General features: G+C 31.1%; 1 protein-coding gene across 8 annotated transcripts in view; it reads left to right on the top strand.

Moving 5' to 3' along the window:
• The window catches only part of CtBP (C-terminal binding protein), a 191,699-nt gene that overhangs the window by 124,123 nt on the left and 47,035 nt on the right, over positions 1-20,541 (top strand). For all 8 annotated transcript variants that reach the window (XM_067046136.1, XM_067046132.1, XM_067046130.1 and 5 more), the window contains exon 2: positions 1,446-1,685. In XM_067046136.1, coding sequence (XP_066902237.1) covers positions 1,488-1,685 — 198 coding nt within the window. In that variant the 5' untranslated portion in view covers positions 1,446-1,487. The remainder of the gene's footprint in view (positions 1-1,445; positions 1,686-20,541) is intronic.

Raw genomic sequence — 20,541 nt, 5'->3', positions numbered from 1 at the left:
ATTTATTAAAAATATTTTTTTTTTTCGCCCATTTTGTAACGTATTGTTTAACTTTTTCTAAAACATTTGTTGTCACCCTCTTATACGTTTCCTCTTTTTAACAGTTTTTAGATATCCAAATACTTATAAGGCATTGTCATCTTCCGGTAACTTCGCCATCCTTGTAAGGTATTTTTTAACATTTTCTAAAAACATTTTTCGCCACCCTTTTACACGCTTTCCTCTTTCAAATATTTTCTACTTTTTATTTTTTATTTTTTATCCACTCGTAACATTTCCTTCCAAATACTTCGTCATCTTCGTAACGTATTTTTTAATTCTGAGTCCAGTCGCTCGCGGGGCGGAGCTTACTTGGCCGTTTGATTAGTTACTAGAAGGCTTAGTTAATGTTTTATTCTCTTTTTTCCTTTCTTTCTTTTATCCCCTCCTTCTCTATTCTTTTCTTGATTTTCCTTACCTACGCTATTAGTTATGTTCACCATATATTATTATTGTTATGTTTTATATTCACTTCATTTGTCTAACTTAACTTCGTCTTTTTTTTTTTCTTTATTCTAATATTAAGATTACATATTTCATTAGTTACATATATTTCGTTTTCTCAATTTTATTTTTTCTTTCCATAATTAGAATTTTTAAATTATTAATGAACTAAAATATCCATTTTTCTTAATTATGTTATGTTTCCTTTCTTCTTCAATTACCTAAATATACATTTTATTTTATACTTCTTTTATCACTTAAATTTTATTCTGTACAATTATTTACTTTATGTCATTCTGTTTATTTTTGTATTCATTGGTTGTTATCTTGTTCTTTGTTCATAGCCCTGATGAAGGCTAGAAATTTTTTTTTTTTTTGTTGCACCTAAGATATCCCATATACTGTTTTACATATTTGAACTAATTATGAACAATAATTATATTATATTTCCAATAAAAACCTATAAAATTGTCCTTTATTACTGGACGCTAACATTAAAATGTTTTTTATTTATTTAATTTAGTATTATGGAATTGATAAAGTATTATCAGTTAATAATAAATAAATTTAATTAAACAATAGTATTACTAAGTGCGTAATCAATCTTTCTAATAGATATGTTTTAAATTTATTTAAAAACCCAGGTTTAGTATGGCAATAAAATATATTAAAATTTAATTCTCAACCTATAGTTAAAGGTATGTGTTGGGTAGAAACCAAACAGGGTTTTTCTTTTTCGAGTATGCATACATTTATTAGATTTGTCATGGCTGTAAAAGAATTTAGTAAAGGTTTGAAATGTTTTGGAATATCTGAACGCTGTTCAGCAAAATTAATAGACCGCATGTCAAAAAGCAATCTTCTTTTCTCATTATATAGTCTTTACATGTTATAGAGTTATTTGTCTATATATATAAATATTTTTAACATTATTTATAATGTATTTGTCCTATTTGTTGCAGCGGTTGGGTGCAGTCGCCGTATGATGCTGACGGCGTGATAGGATGGACAAGCGCAAGATGCTGCCGAAACGCCCACGAATAGACACCCTGAGGGGGCCCATCGCCAACGGGCCCCTGCAGACCCGCCCGCTGGTCGCCCTCCTCGACGGCAGGGACTGCTCCATCGAAATGCCCATCCTCAAGGATGTGGCCACCGTAGCCTTCTGCGACGCTCAGAGTACATCAGAGATACACGAAAAGGTCAGTACTGTTGCTATATTAACTAAGACCTGATCAATTCGAGGTTGTGGTGTTGCTGGTAAATGAATCTGGATAATCTAACTCGGCGGGTTGATGCGCGAAAAAAAAAATTATTCTCATTAATAACTCTGGCATTGCAATCAATTTTCCGGTGTAGAGAAGAATTACTCAATTTTAGTGTAAAACCTTGGATGCATGTTAGTATCGACTGGTTACCGTTGTGTAACTCCGATGGAAAGGAAATATTTTAGGCAACAGACCTGCTCTCCAGAACAATTACTCAGACCTATAAACGACTTAGCAACTATGTACTACAGGCTACACAGGAAAGAGCTCTGTTGGTTAATATTTGAGAGATTAATGCCATACCACAGTTATTTTTGCTTTGTTTCTTTTAACATAACTAGTGGTTTTTAAATAATTGACTTGCCAAAAGAAAGTATTGTTTTTAAAGTATATAACGTATTTTTGTTTATTTAAAGTTTTGGTATTATTATGTTTTTAGTTAACATTGCACGCAGATTTCGACAGATGGATATCTTTTCATTGTCTATGTGGTTTTTAATTGTTGAAATAAATCATTTTTTTTGTATTTCTTCTTTTTTAAACACTCATTCATTCATTCAATTACTCTCGAAAATCCAATCGGATCGCAACAAATGACATTACATTTATCTTTTCGACAATAAAGTTGCCTTTTTGCTTTCCTTGACAAAGACATTCGCTTTAGTTATCATTTTATCCGAGAATGACACTTGTTACTTGCCGTTACTATATGTGTATTTATTACCATCGAGTCTTATCTTTTTGTTTTTTAAATCTGTTTTATCATCTGACCGTCTTCGATTAATTTTAAAATCTACCCTACTGTAGCCTCAAGGTCACACTAAAGCATTAGTTCCTAATCTCTATACTTTATTATTTTCGGAGATATTGTGTGTACCTCTAATAATCGAAAGATATGTTAAAATTGTTTTATATATTTATTTAGCCCTATCTTGCCCGATATGCAATACAGGCGTGAAGCTGAAATTTGATCAATAATGGCTGCAAATTTAACAATTTTATTCCTCCCCTCCCCCCGATTGTTCGTTGTCTTCTTCCTTTCTGTTCCTCTGCACTGGCCTTCCACGAACCAGCCCCCTTCGCTCTACGTTAAAATTGATGTAGTAAAATGGATTAAGGATTGCGTTCTTGGAAAATCATAAATTATTGATTATGTTTGGGGCGTCTGTAGCTGAGGAAGTTAAGGTGTAGGTGTGTGTGTGTGTGTGCAACCTCGGGAGTGCTACGGCGCCGGTTCTAATCCGGCCTGGTGAGTCGATTTTCATTTCTTTTCATTCATTCTTACGAAATGAATAATTCACCATCCACCATAGTATGAATAGGGTGGTACCCTGTAGCTACTCTTCTCTACTCCTCCGTAGCAATTGCCATAAGTGGGTCATTAAAAGAAGACAGATGGTTTTCGCTTTTGTGGCAGTAATGTCGCACTGAAGTTATTGCGTTACAGACGTTTAGTTCTCAGATACACCATTTAGCTTGGGAAAAAAATACAAATTATTTGTCAATTCAAAGTATAATATTATTAGCTTTCTTCAAATCGTACACCTCTCTGCTTGCTAAAATTTAATTATGTTGTATACATTAGAAATAGACTCTAACGGTAGTTTTTGTGAGTCATATTTAGTCACTAATTTCTCTGTCACAGCCGTTAACAGTCGAATGTGCGTATTTTCAATCTGATGCATTCACTAATCTAGTATAATTAAATTTTTATTGTTTACAATGTATAATATGTTCTTGTCATTCGCAATGTTTAATTTTATCTATATCGCAATGAAACTGTAGATCTCTCTTACGGTCAATTATAAATCCATACATTAGGACTTAGGTGCAAACATTATTGGTGTATAACTGATGTATACAGTAAGATCAACAGGTCTGATGAGATGCTCACTTCTGGATCAGGACAAGACGTCTTAGAAATGAATGATTTATTACTAATCGAGTTTCAAGTTAATAACGATAAACATTATACATATTTTGTAATATCTCTATGATTTTTGAACTTTACAAATTTTTGGTTAACAGCTGTAGTGAAATGAGCGCGGCTGAGGCTTGTATCGATCAAGGTGTAAGCTCGGGAGCCGAATCAGCAGTAACTGTTCTGCTAACTGCTACGCTAGGCCAAGTCCTGGGTTTTCTCATATTTTTTATAGGATCTTAATAGGCGATATAATGGAGTGCTATTCTATTGTATGCTATTAAATAATCTTGATTTCTATATCACGGTTACTGCACGAACTTGTGCAAGTAGTCCCAAATCAGTTATACATTTAAAATCTGTTCTATTTATTTATTTTTTATGTGGACCTGTCGATTGTATGTTTTAACTTATTTATTCATTAAATTGTTTTATTTTATTAGTACTCTTACTTTTATTATTATTATTTTTTTAAAACTTATTTATCCATTCAAGTGTTTCTTGTAACCGGCTTTTTATCATATTTTCCTTTGAATCTATGTGTTAGTATTGTTCTCGTAAAATGTATTTATTTGTTTGTTTTTTGGTTAACTGATCTACTGCTGTGACTATTATTGATGGTCTAATCTCACATTGCCGTCTAATAGTGAATTTGTTTAGCGAGTGAATTAAAAATTGTGAAATGGAAGGAACAAGAAAGGGAAAGAAAAAAGGAATGAATTGAAACATTTGTATTTGGTGTATATACTGAAATTGATTGTAAGAGGAAACTGTTGGGAATAAAACTCTTTTCTTTCTATTTTATTATACCATGTAATTATATGTAATTTATATATGTCCGATTACGGATTGATCAGTATGCTGTGTGATGTAGCAACCTGATGTATTTGGGCAGGATAGATGAATAACTTATTTCTCTTTCTCTCTCTCTTGAACAGAAGTTTGACTAAAGAATGTTATATAGTGTATAAAATAAAGTCAAACTAATCTTCTGGCACGATAGACCGTGGAGGTCCAAGGCCTCGCACGATGTACTACGGAAGTACATCGCGCGTTTCTTGACGAGGTTTTCATAGGGTAGGTTCGTCACTCCCACGCCTGTCTATTTTTTGTGAGTGCTATTAGCTAACGGGCCTCACAAATGCCCGGGGGGGGGGGGGAGAAGCCTGTGAGTGAATATCATGTAATTATATGCTTGAAAAAAATCCCGTTCCCCTCACATCAATCAATTCTCCTTTTAATTGAATGTTTTGAAGGTACGTGTACGATGGTAAGGAAATGGCAGATTCACCCTGATTCGTCTTACTACACTTTTTAATGTTACTATGTATGAGTTATTAATTTCACTATGATTAAAATAATTTTGTTAATACCATTAATGAAAGTTTAACAATTAGCTAACGAAACCGTAAATTCAATCGGGAAAGTTCCAGTGTTCTCTCTCATCTTTTCCCGTTTGAATCGGATGTTTATAATTTAAGTTTTAGCCAATCTTCTCCGCTAGACGCCCTGATGAAGACCTGACACTCAGGTCGAAACGTTGGCATAAATAAATATTTTTTGTTTATTTATGTCGTTTCTTTGCTGACCGTACTCCCCGACCATCTTCTCCAATCAGTAATCTACGGTCAACTATCTACACTTCGTATATAATTTACGTTTTTTCTTCTTTAGTCAGTTTCTCAATTTTTTTTTTTACTATTCCTAACTACAAGAACTGTTTATTTTTACGAAATAAACAAAATTAAAGGTAATGTTTTGAATTATCAACAATCCAGTTCTGGTAGGAAATTTTAATAATATTCAGACTGTTAAATATTTGTTTAAGATTGCTCTACTCCTTATTTGTAACCTTTTTAAAAGTAAGTGATTATTAATAGATACCAAATATAATAAAAAGAATCGATAAATATAAAAAATAATAAACATGTAAATAATATAAAAGTAATAAATGTATGTATTAAAAGAAAAAATGTACAATGGATAAATAAATAAATTAATTAAAAGAAAAAAATATGTAATAAATATAAAATTAATAATTATAAAAAGATACCAAATATAGGAAAAATAATTGATTAATATAAAAAGTAATAAACATAAAAATAATATAAAAATAATGAAATATATGAAAGTAATAATTGTATATACTAGAAGAAAAAAGTACAACGGATAAATAAATAAAACTGAAAAGGATAATATATATAAAATTAAATTGAAATATTAAATAATGTAGAAATAAAATGTGCCATCCTTACTAGTTACCATGCATGTGATAGTGGACGATTCCTAGGGAATCCAGGATTATTCCTAATGCCGTTTTCTTTACGTCCTTGATATCAACATAAGAGTTCTCCAATGAAGCTCCTTGTAGTCTATGGCTGTCAGAGCTAAACTCGTCGAACTCACAAAATGTTTTCAGTCACTAAAATTGCATTTAAAAAAAAAAAAATTAATAAATAAATTTATCGGCTAGTAGAAATTGTCAGCCTACCCCACTGAATTGGAATGCAATTTCGCTATGAACAGTGTTTTGTGGGTTAGTAGATCTGTTTTCTTTTCATACCCTACCGTATTGAAAATACTCTTCAGCGGAGATTAGAAATTACAATTTAATTAAACATTGGGATAAATAGTCATAATTAATTTGGAATGAAAGTATAAACTAATTAGGTTTCGAAAGAAGTTATAAAATTAGGGATTTCAAACAATTCTCTAAATACTAAATCCACTGAGTGGTCAGCTAAAGTTGAGGATCCCACAGTGTGTGAAGTTAGGAAGGGAGAGATCTGGCAACGCTGCCTCTGTGAGGGCGAAATAGGGCGCACCTGCTCGCATTGTCTCCTCTACTGTGCACTTCGCTATTTGTTAGCCCTTACCAGTCGCTAGCTCTAGCTTTGTATACCTGATTCTCACTAAGTTGTGTTGCACCTGGTACCGGTAAATAAGCAAGACCAAAATTCAGTATTGTAAGAAAAAAAAACATTGTTAAAAAATAATTTTACACTTATGAGGTTTAATTAATTATTTATTTAGAAAAGGCTGTGATATATAACTGAAGATGTCAAATGCACTAAAGCGGATATTTATCTTACAGCGCTGCCGATTCTCCTGACCAAAAACTACTATAAAGATTGTTACAGTCAAAGTTGTACTGACGTACTAGCTCTTGCGTGATAGTTAACAGTACAAGAAATGTCAGTGTATAATTGGTCACGTAATCTATCAATATGTGTACGCCTTGACAGTGAACTACCTTACACTTTACGTTATTGCGGCAAAAGTGTTAGCGACTACAATGGTGTAACTATTTGATAGCTACAGACATAACAGTAATTTCGCAGTGGGTCTGGCGTGATCGTTAATACAAGTAAAGTCATTAGACTAAAAGTTGCATTAACTGTCATATAAATATACCTTGACAGTGGACTGTCGTAACGTATTAGCCTTACCAAATACAATGACGATAGGCGGGAAAACATTGTTCGTATGTATTTTCCCAAAACGTTTAAATTGTTTCAGCCCTTGACCTCAAAACCGAACTAGACTTGCCGCAGAACTTAAAATTGTAGCAAGTTTCGACATATTTCACCTTGTCACCTCCCACGTGAGAAGTGACTTACGACCGATAACGGTTAATAAATAATATAAATTTTGTTGATTGTTATCTAATATTGGTATTATTACGTTTTATGTTGTATATTACTATTATTATTATGTGTTTATATATAAGAGGTACTAGTTGTTATTTATTAGAGGTACTATATGCGATTAAGAGGTACTAGGAGTCAACCAAGATGTAGATAAGACGATTATATTAATGATAGCACCGAATATCCGGGTTGAAGATTCAGGCTAAAATTCTAAAGTAAGAAATAATTAAGTTCTGAGCGAAAATTGTTCGTCAACTGGGTAACGAATAACTGCGAACTCTAACGCAGAAAAATGGGCGTTGTAGTCTTTAAAAAAAATTAGCTAAAAATAGTACTAACAATTTACAATGCACCAACGTTTCGCCTTACTTTATCAGGGCTAAAACGAAGATTCAAACAACAAATATTGTTAACATGGTAGGAGTAAAAAATGACTAGAAATGGTCATGATGAAAACGTACTCGCACAAGGTACATATGTACTCATACTTTGTTTAGATTATTTATTTATTATTTTTTTTAGTTTTTAGCCCTGATAAAGCTCTGCTATGGCAACATAGCTTATATAAAAATTTCTTTGGAACTTGAATTATAATTATACATTTTTGGGAGTAGGTAGCTCATTGGCAAGGCAATGGTCTAGTAACTCCAAGGACCGACCGGCTGGGCAGTTCATTATTATCTCTTTCACTGTAGTCGTTGAGTCAGCCCATCAGTGGGGGTGGGAAGCCCTCCACAGTCCACCCAGCTTCATAAACTTGTATCCGTAATTGGGTTATTCTGACCAAATCACATGCTTGCACAATCGTTGGTCTAGTGACAATAGTTACCTTATAAAGTTCCGCAGCCCTTACCCTCTATGGGTTGATTGAGTGTTACAGATTTAATTATAATGTTTTTTTTATTAAATTTATGTTAGCAGCTAATTTTTAATATATATATTCGTCTATTGACAATATCGCATTTTCATTAGTGACTTCACATATTATGCTAGTGTAAGTCTCTTTGGAATGTCGAGGAGAATAAAAAATCTGTTTAAGTGCAATACTACTCGAATTGCTAAATTCGGAGAGCCGACATTTTCTCAACCATCTAGTACAGATAAAGTATAAATAGTTATGCATAATATTATTTAGACTTTTTAATAAATCCTATAAAGATAATAATAAATTTAAAAAAAGTCTTAGCATATCATTATTCCTTCCAGGCAGGGTTATGTTAATTTTAGGAGAAATCGATTAGAAAGTCCACCACTCTTTTCTGACACCGATAACCCTAAACCCAATATTTTTCTTCAACTGTTAACGGTATTTTTTGCGCCTGTAAACAAGTCGTTGATGTTGAATACTAATAATTGGAATTGATCGGATGATCACGTGTTATATTCGCAGGTAGTGTGTCGGAAAATCAAATCTAGTCTTTAATGAAATATAATTATTTGTTTTACTATTGTTAAATTTATACATGTTCTTAATTAATTAATTCTTCTATAAATTTAATTCTCGATGAGGAACTTGGATTGCTCCCTAGGGAATAATCCTTCTTCACACGTGTGGATCGGTGAATTTGTAATCCTGGAGCCAGAACCAAAAATCATACTCAACTCGTGATAAAGTTAACTTAATTTTTGTGGTTTTAGAGAAAAAAAATAATAATCCGAAAACCAGATAGATAATTATGAACAAAAATTTTTATTTTTCTCTTGCTATAAAAATTCATATTTTAGTATTGTATCGATGTGGTTATAACAAATATAAATATTAAAGAAAGTAACGGTTTACTAAATAAATAACAAAGTAGTCATGTTATCGGGAAAGATAATAGTCTAAGTCTTCTCTCGCTCGGACCGGGTGTATCTATTTTATCTTGTTTAGTTATACATATAATAACTATGAATTAATATATTATTAATATATAACTATTAATTAGCATGAATTAAAGAGCTTGTAAGTTGTTTAATATTGTTAACAATGATTAATGTTTTTTTTTTAAATAAAGAAAATGTAGAGGTCGTGTAGGGAATTAATTTTTTTTTTTTAATTTGACATTCAAACCTTGTTAACAGGCGTATAGAGAAACTACCCATTCGTATAATCACTCTAATGATGATGAAACGGCGGCATAAAATAAATAAATATGGTTTTCTTTATTTATGTTGTTCTTTGCTGACCGCACCCCCCCCCCCCCGACAAACTTCTCCAATGATGTTTTACATTAGTAGGTCTCGTGGCCATCTGCTTTTCAGGCGCCTCGGAGGATTGTCAGTAATGGAAGAGGAAACAAGGTTAGAAAATAATGAGTTTGAATGGTTAGAGAGTTTATAATGGGAGGATCGGTTTCTGGTTCGGGCTAGATCGGTTACATATGGAACATTAAGGTCTTTATGTATGATTTTATTTGTGACAAAATTAATAGCATTGAGGATTTTGAACCGTAAGGATTGGATACGAGAGGAATTCGAAGGTTTAGTGGAGCCTCAAAGCTCAACTCCATATGTCCATATTGGCCTTATTACAGTCTGGCCTTTATTGACCTTAGATCAGTCTTTTGTAATGAGTTGAAAGATTCATCATCTTAAGTTTAATATGTTGTATGTAATATGTAAAACTTTCCCTGTTTTAATCAATTTTCTTGTTCAGAAATATATCGGTTTCGCCCTGAGAACCTTAAGAGAATGGATTATAAATTTATATTTACTATCTTAAAGAAGTTAAATTTATTTCAAATTTTGATGAGAATCATGACATGTCAGCTCTTTGCTTCGCTTTTATCGTTAGGATTCATAATTTGTCTCTAAAGAGCTCCTGACGTTTTGAAGAGAGCTAGAGCTGCTGCCAAAAACTATTAAATGCCTGCGATGTGCGCATATGTAGAAATAACGTTGGCCCCGCGACTAGTTACTGTTGAGTGCACTGTTGTAATCTTTGATGATCGAGGTTTGCACCACCGATGATAAGTTTCAATCCAATTCTATTTATGTTAGGTATATACTTTTTCCGACTGTTAATCTGAGGTGTCCTATCTATGGTTTGCTTTTATGTGATGTTATCTTTGTTTTTGTCTTTTTTTAAAAACTTTCTTTCTCATTCTTTATTTTATATTTTTTTTTGTAAAAAATATCTTTATTAACATGTTATGTATATAAATAGTTGACCCTATTATTTCAAATTATGAATAAGGTACCTGGTTGTAGTAAAAAGAGATGAAAAATAGTTATAACTACATATATTTTGCGACGTTTCGCTCCACTTTGTAGAGCTTCCTCAGGACTAAAAAGATATGAAAGCAACTGAAATAAACAATTTTAAGAATATAGAACATTGGGCAAACTATAAGGTTAAAAATTAACAGAAGACGTAATAACTCGTAAAATTAGAATAATATACAGAAAATAAGAAAAATAATATGAAGATGTTCAGGGTTGCGGTAAAAAAAGAACAATAGTTTTCAACAATTTATTGTCCAACGTTTCGCCCCATTTTGTAGGGCTTCATCAGGGCTCAAAAGATACATAACAACTTAAGAACATTACAAAAATAAGATAAAAAAAGGTAAATTAAGATAGGATAAATATTATGAAAAAAATAAAATAAAAAGATTAAAAAATTGATTATAATAGTAATAACTACTTATAAGGTTAAAAATTAATAGGGGGCGTAATAACTCGTAAAATTAGAATAAAATACAAAAAATAAAAAAAATAAAAATTAATAATATGAAGAAGAATATTAATAATATGAGGTATTTAACGAACATAATAGTTTTCAACGATTTATTGATCAACATTTTACCTCGCTTTGTAGGGCTTCATCAGGGGTGAAAAGATACAAAACAACTTAAGAGCATTACAAAAATAAAATTAACTAAAAAAAAAACTCGTTTAAATTAGAATAAAATACAAAAAAAAAAAAAATTAATAATATGAAGAAGATAGGGTTGCGGTATTTAACGAACATAATAGTTTTCAACGATTTATTGATCAACATTTTACCTCACTTTGTAGGGCTTCATCAGGGCTGAAAGGATACAAAACAACTTTAGGGCATTACAAAAATAAAATTAACTAAAAAAAAAAAACTCGTAAAATTAGAATAAAATACAAAAAATAAAAAATTAATAATATGAAGAAGATAGGGTTGCGGTATTTAACGAACATAATAGTTTTCAACGATTTATTGATCAACGTTTTACCTCACTTTGTAGGGCTTCATCAGGGCTCAAAAGATACAAAACAACTTAAGAGGATTACAAAAATAAAATACAAAAGGTTAAATTAAAGTAGGATAAATATTATGTAAAAAATAAGTGAAAAAATTAAAAAATTAATTATATAGTAGTGAATGAGTGAATAACAAATCAGGACAACTTGCCTGTACAAGTTTAGAACTATGGAGACTTTGACAGAAAATTGGAAGCTTATAGGGAGTGGAGGGCTGGTGGCCGTTTATAAGAAGTTTCTAATTAAGAAAAAATTAAATGATGAAATACGTAAATAATAATAAAGGTAAGATCTTTAATATTGGACACCTTCAATACGATCTCAGTTCTGGTAAATTTCTTTTTTTAGTTTTCTGATTTCTTTATTATCTTATCAATTTTCCCTATTTAATTGAACCATACTCGTGTACCTTTGTTCCACTAATCCTACAAAGAAGTCTTTAAATAGTTCGTCGAGAATACACTGCGTAGGCTCTCTTTTGACGCAAGTACCGGTTGATTTAGTTAATGCCATGCATTTTGATCTTATTTTATTTGGATTTTTTTGGACCATTTTAATTAAAAAAAATTTCCTAAAAAATTGCGGTGCTGTAAGTTCATTCCACGAAATCGCTAATAAACCTTCATGTCCCTACAAAGCCGACAACCTAGTGCTATGGGTTAAATGGAAATATAGATATTAAGATATTTTTATTCAGAAAGTTTATTCTTTGTGTAATGCTAGTTTCTCATCACGAGTCCTCATTTATAATTTGCAAATTAACTAACTAAATAGAACTAAGGCCATAATAATGCCGACAATTGCTGAAGAGGAGAATCCTAGACGATCCCCCTACTCCTAATTACCATTTGCAGCCCCTCCCAGGAGGGATAGCAGTAGCTGGGCGGGGAGGGCCCTTAACTAATTATAGTTGGGGGGTAAATCGGCGAAAGGATAATACTGTCTAGGGGAGGGAGGAGTTATGTCCTCCCCAGCAGCCACCGCTTTAATTGAATCCTGTCCTAGCTTAGCAGTAAGGAGGAGAAGGATATCGATCGGCTAGTAGTTAGTAAAGTCCGGTCTAGGCTTAGTGGCTTCTAACTGATTAGTCATATCGAGATATCCCTGGATGATATGTAGTTGATAACTATATAGTCTCTTCTGTTTAATTTCTTGTCCACATCTAATTTAGGTCCAAAACTGAGTGCGTCCCACCACCATTTTCTAATTGGGTCGGAGTAGTAATAGGGAGATCCTTTGATAAATATTTGATAACAGGGTAGCATTTTGGAATTTTTTCATCATGTGTATAATGTTATTTTTTATTTTTTAAATTTTAACATTTCATAAAAATTTCTATGAATAAATTATCAACAAATAACTAAATTACAATATTTAAAAAAAAATTAAAATTTTTAAAAATAGCCTGGAGATATGGAATTCGTGTAAAGGAATGGAGGACTTTTTAAAAATATTCAAAATACAATAATAATTAATTTTCTTTGGAATGGATCCTCAAAAGGGTATGAATAAAATTTTTTAATATCATTATGCATTAGACATTTCTTTTATTTATTTATTTATTAAGACATTTCCAAACTGGAGTTGTTATAATTATAATATTACATTTTGGTGTAAGGAAAAAGAAAAGAAAATGTTTAAATGTTGAAACCTTTTATTTTGTACTGAAATTTATTTCCGTTATGGTATTTTTCGACCTTGAAGACTAACACTATCTGCAATTCCACCGGATTTCAACATAAAACGAAATCCTTAATTTTCAAAGTGGATCGCCCAAATGTAGCAAAGAGAGCAAATACATAAGAACTCTTTTCCAAAACTTTAGTATAGTACGAAAGTTAATTAATTATGTTTAGAGAAAATTAAAAAAAAAAAATGATTCTATAAGTTAATAATATTTTTGTTGAACTGGTCAGTACCAATACCGATAGAATTAGCCGGGTTGTTTTAATTTTTTTTTTGTTTTTTGTTATCCCCTAAAACACAAAATAGTGACGTATAAATTTGTTTTTTGTTTAATTTTTTTTTTTAATTTTCTAGGAACAGGTTTCAAAAAAATTAATTTTATTTAGAGGAAATAATATTTAAATTAATTTTTTTTTAATCTTTACGTTTTTAAATAAATTTCTACTTTCTGTCTCTCAAATGTAACTCTCCACGTATTCCTATCGAACAGATATGGTACCATGGACTACTTTTGGACAAAAGACTAACTTAAAATCTTCATATAAGACCAATGAAGATAAGAAACTGCACGTCGATTCCGACTATTACAGCACTTACTAGACCAACTCATTACAAAATACTCATTTATATGACTGTAATAAGGACTATCCGGATTTACGGAGATGAGCTTTGGGGCTTCACTAAACCATCGAATCCCTCTCGTCTAATCCTTACAATCCAAAATACTTAATGCTCCTTTGTCACAAATCAAGTCATCCATAAAGACATTTATATTCCATATGTTACCATTTTGGCCAGAACCAGATACCAATCCTTCCATGGTAAACTTACCAACCACCCAAACACTTGTACCCAACCTATCTTCTTCATTACCTGATAATTCTCCAAGGCGTCTGATAAGAAGATGCCCTCGAGATCTTTAGAAATATTATTAGTGTTCTAGGGTAGATTATCCACCATTTCTTTATTATTTCAGTGTATTACAAGATTTCTTCCAATTTTATCTGGAGTAGATGAACGTTTTCATACTTTTCGCCGTATGATAGTAGGTCCTTGGGATTTATAACTTATATTCCTACAGTTGCCAAAGCTATTTAATAATTAATAAACTTTGTTTGAAAATTCGTCTACAAGCAAATGACATGTTAGATATTGAAAATTGAACATATAGTAACAGTTGCAGTTTGTGTAAGGAGTATCAAAGGTTAATTTTTTGAATTAATATTAATGATTAGGGAAGTTAATATTGTCCTTGCATTTTCTATTAGCAGTCTGGGAGAAAATCTGCTGAGTGCATAAAACAGGCAGGGTTTATGAATTATCAAAGCAAATATTTACAGTAATGCCATTGTCATTCGAGGTCATTTAAATATTTATACTCTGATCGGTTGGCAACATTGTATTATTAAGATTATTAAGTCACCGTCGGTTTGAGAGCTTTTGTCCCTGATAAAAAAATGAGTAAATAAATAACATGTTTTTAATTACATCATGTTTTTTTGTGTTGTTTTTAGATTACAATCGTTGTTAGACTAATTTTGGTCTGTTTGCCTTACTTTGACATTATCAATGCAGATTATATGGTACTAGCTGACCCGGCAATCATTCCCAATAGCTAGATTTGAGGTTGTATTTAAATTAATTAAACAATTGAAAATTTAATCCCAATTTATAATATGTTTAAAATTTAACACAAATTGTTATTTTTTATTAAAATATTGGATTAATGATCGAAATAATTTTTTTATTTTAACTGTTTATAAGTTTATAATGGTAAATCACGACATACATATAATAGCATATGATCATTTAAACCATTACCTTTTATATATAGATTACCGTTACTATCAATATATACAATTTTCACATTAACAATATTTGATATTGTCTCGTGATTTTACGTTATTCATATTTAATTTATAGTTTAGCCAGAATCTCTCCCTCAAGCTCCCTGATGAAGACCTGAAACTCAGGTCGAAACGTCGGCAATTATTAATCTACGGTCAACTATCTAACTGACACCTCATTATGTAATTATATAATTATCATGTCCTTCCTATGACTGTATTGATAATTTAGATTAAAAAAAAAATAACGAAGTGAAGTAATTCCATTTAAAGGTTTTGGTTTACACCTCGTTTTATGATTAAATTTAATTATTATTTAATGCATCCCTTTCCAACCCTAATAAAAGATATTATGATTTATTAGCGGTTATAAGGAGCGGTGCCAAATTTTATCAGAATCAGCTGAGTCGGTCTGATTGGCTGGTGACCAACAGGGATAAGCATGCATGTATATATTTTAACGAGTTGCAGTATAGTTGGGCCAGGTAGGCTCACGGTATGCTAGTAACTGACGTCAATAATTAACAGTTATAGAGTTATGTGACTTTAATATAGTTTTATTAGTATTTAATTTGTTTCTAAACAACTGATCTTTCGATAGAATTAATAGCGTGTGGTTATAGGCAAAGTACCGTCATTATATAACCTGTTATATTATTATAAATTAACCGTAATTACAGTCATTAAATCAGTCTTGGGTCGGCTAATAATTGCTTATAATAAATCTATTTTCTTTCAAATTTTGTGACTATATTTATTCCGTTGCTGTTCTTAATATATATATATATATATATTCTAAAGGTTCTTCTAACTTTTTTTTGTTTTTTAAGCAGGAAAGTATCTAATGTCGATTATTCTTATTGGCACATAAAGGTTTTAGTTCAAAAATTTACATTGTCAAAAAAAATGGCATTTGATTTCACCAAGTTTGTAAGGTTGTTATTATAACGTGAATACTAATATATAATATCAATATATTTGATATATAATATCAAAGGAATTCTCAAAGTCCTGTTTACGGTTATATTTTCATTATGTATATACGATTCCTCTACACAACTATTGATATAACATTGTCCCATCCTGTTTATTGAGTAGTTAATATTTACACAAATAAAATGAAAATATAGGTAGTGGGTAGTTCAATGATAAGCCTCTTTGCTACGAACTCCAAGGACCAGGGTTCGAATCCGGCTGTGGTGGACAATTATTTTCTGTCTCACTTTAGCCATGAGTCAGCCCTCTGAGGTCCACCCAGCCTCATAAAGTAGATACCCTTCATTGTATAAAAATCTGGCGGACGAGCGTGATTCTGACTAAATCACCATCTTGCATAACCGTAGGCAAAATCACGAGTAAGGCCTCTACAAGATGATTTTTTAAATGTCAACTGCTTGATAATTTCGTAAGGGTACCCACTTAATGAGGTTAGGTGTATCCTATAATTACTCCAGAAACCACAGGGTTGACTTACGATTTCAGTTAGGTACTAATTAATTAAATTATAATAACTTATACATTATTTAACAAAACACCTTATTTTCTAAAGAGAATTTGACCAATCTATGAGTACTTTTTTGTTGCTTTTTGAGGTCTGCTTTAACTTGCTTGTTGATTTTCGCAGGATTATGGCAATTGCATATGGTTGATATTTTCGGGCTTCTGTCAACTTTCTAAACTTGTCTTGCACACCTAACTCGGGAATATATTGTATATTGTTCTCTACGTTGCTTATGTCCGACTAATCAATACAAACATATCGATGTATTGTATTATCGATACGTACAGCGGTGAACCCAGGTGTGGTTGCTGAGATAAATGGCTGCATCGGGCCAGATATCGGGGACATTGATGTATCATTGTCCACCGCTGCCATAGCCGCATCAATTTCTCATCTTATTATGATTAATCATTGGTAATATAATAACAGGGGTATTCTTGATCTTAGAAATATTTCCTTGTTTTAGTATGTTAAAACGATATAACATCTATCATGGTTGAGTCTGTTAATAAGGCTGCTGAATGGAGAATGATGTCACTAAAGGGACATGATCTCCTCTACCATATTTTTTGATTTGTAGTTTTGATAGATTAGTTGCTGGAAGTACTTGTTTGGTTGAGGTAATTCATCAAAGTAATTGATGAAAATGTGGTTGTTTTTGGATAGAAAGGCTACATAAGAAGTTGCCCAGATGATCCACTGGGAGCTCCTCTGTATTTAACATATAACATGGACTTTAATTTAGGATGCTCATACTTCCTATAGTATGCTCATACTCCCATAGAATCCTATACTTATAACATTTAGCGTGTTTACACTTTGTACGTTTAACACCCTCGTTATTCATTATTTGCTAAATCATACGTCATATCACCAAGCATACTTACATAATACTAGACATTTTAAAGAATATATACTTAATAAATAATTAAATAACTATCAAGGTCATTTGAGTACTTCAAAAACAAATAAATTAGTACTGTGTTAATTTGTTGGAAGAATAATGTTCACAATCATTTCTTTATTTTATTTTTATTTATTGACATTTACAACTGTATATAAAATACAACAAGCAAATTTGAAGTAAGATTATAATGATATGATACAGCATGTAGAGAAACTACCCAGTAGTAGAACTCTAAAAAAAATTTATAATATAAGGTCACGAGGCCATCTTCTTTTCAGGCGGTTCGGAGGATTGCCAGTAATGGAATAGGAAGCAAGGTAAGAAACTGGTTTGGGTGGTTAGGGAATTTATAATGGAAGGAATGATATCGGGTTCGGGTTAGATCTGTTACATAAGGAACATCTTATTTTGTTTAAAATATATTATAATCGTTATAATTTAAGTTCTTCACTCTGATACGCAGTTGTTTAGTGTGTTAGTAACTTAAATGTAACTAGTATGTTTAGTGTTAAACTTAAATGCAATTTCTCTCAATTATGTTGCCAAGAGTCCAGTTGCATACCATTCCAACTTGTAGTGCGTGGTTTAAAATCGGTTTGGAAGAAAAGACGTAAATAAAACTATATATAAACAAATTAGTTCTTTATTTTTCATGACTTTCAACATCACACGTTTAATAGTGATTTATGAAATCGTTCTGGATCTAACAAGAGAACGTTTTGCCCCATTTAATTTAATATTAAAATTTAGAACTGCTCCTGTTAATTTGACCTATGTATATTGAGCAATCTACAAAATCAATTAACGACGATTAACAGAGAGGAAAACCTTCGTAATTAGTTCAAGTAATGTCTTAGAAGGTAATAACGATTACCTTTACTATTGTTAATAGCTGTATTAATAATAATAGCAAGTTAATGTTTTTAATTTTTTACGACGCAGTTTATTGTGCAGTGCGGAATAATTGTTGCTGCTAGGTCGTTATGGTCTCTTGAGATTTTATGATAAGGTTTTCTTCTTTCTGATGAACAAAACGCGATAATTCTCAATGTTATAAAACTAGTCAACTTCGTATTCCTATGTATCAAGATATAACTTGTGTATTTTTAAAAAATTATTATTAAGCATTTTATAGATCGTAAAATTTTAATCAATTAATTATAACCGCTATTTAACGTAACTAAGTTTATTGTAGGAAGATAGTCCGAGTGGCGGTTCATAAAGGTATTAAAATAGTAGAAGAAAACTATTTATTGTTAGCCAACGTTTCGCTCCACTTTAGGCTTCTTTTAGTTTTTTTTAATATAATTTTCTTTTCACCTATCTTGAAATTTTTTTAATCCTCTCTTCTTATATTACTTTTTTGAATCTTATTTCTTTGGGCCCTGATACAGCCCCACAAGCGTAGGTGAATGTTGCTCGCCAGTTAATTTTGTTGCTCTACTGATAAAATTCTGAGCTTATTTTTATAATTTGATTTATATTATGATAGCTATAGTAGTTTCATATATGGTTATTGGGTTATTCTTATCTTTTTTCCATAGTGTACTTAGGTTTTCAATTTCATCTCTTATTTTGTTAATGTCCATAAATCAGATATTAAATTAATGTTTATAACTTTTATTATAATCTGCTGTAATTTAAAAAAATTGTTCCTGAAGATGGCGTTTTACCCGAAACGTTAAAAAAATGTATTAATTAATATCATTAAAATATTTTGGCCTTTAGAAATAAAGGATTTTCTAAACTTCTTATTAAACATTAAAACATACATAATACAAATTGAGATTATCATTTAGATCAACTCAGTGTGCTAGTATGATAATAATGAGTGTAAAAAAATCTAATAACTGTGACAATAATGAAATATTGTTACTTCTCTAAGTTACAGTTGTTAATTATTGAATGACACTCAAAAATCTGGAGTGGAGAAAGATTTGTTTTGAAGGATTAGTATCTTGGGTTGCCGCGAGGAGCGCTACATGCCTAAGCTTAATGATGTCCACAATATTTAGTCCGAGTTAGTTTGATTTTTTATCATTTTATTTATTTGTGTTAAAAATAAAAAATTGTCTTATGAATAATCGTATTCATCATAAATAATTGACCCAGTGATGATCAAAAAAGCTACCGCTTAACTTAACTGAGAATTATCATCGATATTTTTTCGATGTTAATTCATGTCGATTCTGAGGCATTTGTCTGAGGGTCTTTATTATTATGAATAAATTAACTTAATAAAGAATAATTATTCACCCTAATTCTGTCAAAAGGTTATAAATAAATGGGTTTTTTATCCGCATTTCGTAATCTGTCGTATCTATCTCTTTCTCTTCTCACATTTATTAATAAATCTTAAGCTAGCTCAGAACCAAATATTTTTCTTTTTAAAAATTAGAATTTGCTTTTTTATACTCTCGTTTTAAACGATGTCTCGGTATCATATGCTCTATCTCCTACCGTTTTTAACTAGATATCGATATTAGATGCTTTATACACTACCTTTTTAAACTATATATCGTTATTAGAAGATTTATATACATCTGTTTTTAACTAGATCTAGATATTAGATTCTTAATACATTACCTTTTCAAACTAGATATCAATGTTAAAGGCTTTTACGTTACCTTTTTAAACTATATATCAATATTAGACACTTTATACACTACCTTTATAAACAAGATATTGATATTATATGGTTAATATAGTACCGTTTAGGTATTGATATTACATGGTTTATATGCTGTTTTTAACTAGATCTCGATATTAGATTGTTTTACTCTACTTTTTTTAACTTTATATCGATGTTAGATGCTTTATGCACTACCGTTTTTTACTACATTTGGATATTAGATACTTTATACACTACTTTTTTAAACTAGATGTCGATATTAAATGGTTTTACATTGGTTTGAAGTCGATATATTGACCCAGTGATGATTAAAAAAGCTACCGCTAACTTAACTGAAAATTAGCATAGATATTTTTTCTGTGCTTGTTCATGTCGATTCTGAGGCATTTGTCTGAGGGTCTCGTTTTTTTAAATTTTCATATTATATA

Source organism: Halyomorpha halys, unplaced genomic scaffold, assembly GCF_000696795.3.
Source record: "Halyomorpha halys isolate HHAL.00 unplaced genomic scaffold, Hhal_1.1 Scaffold768.1, whole genome shotgun sequence".
NCBI lineage: Eukaryota > Metazoa > Arthropoda > Insecta > Hemiptera > Pentatomidae > Halyomorpha > Halyomorpha halys.
Note: the sequence above shows the minus strand (reverse complement) of the source record. Positions and strands in the feature narration are given on the sequence as shown.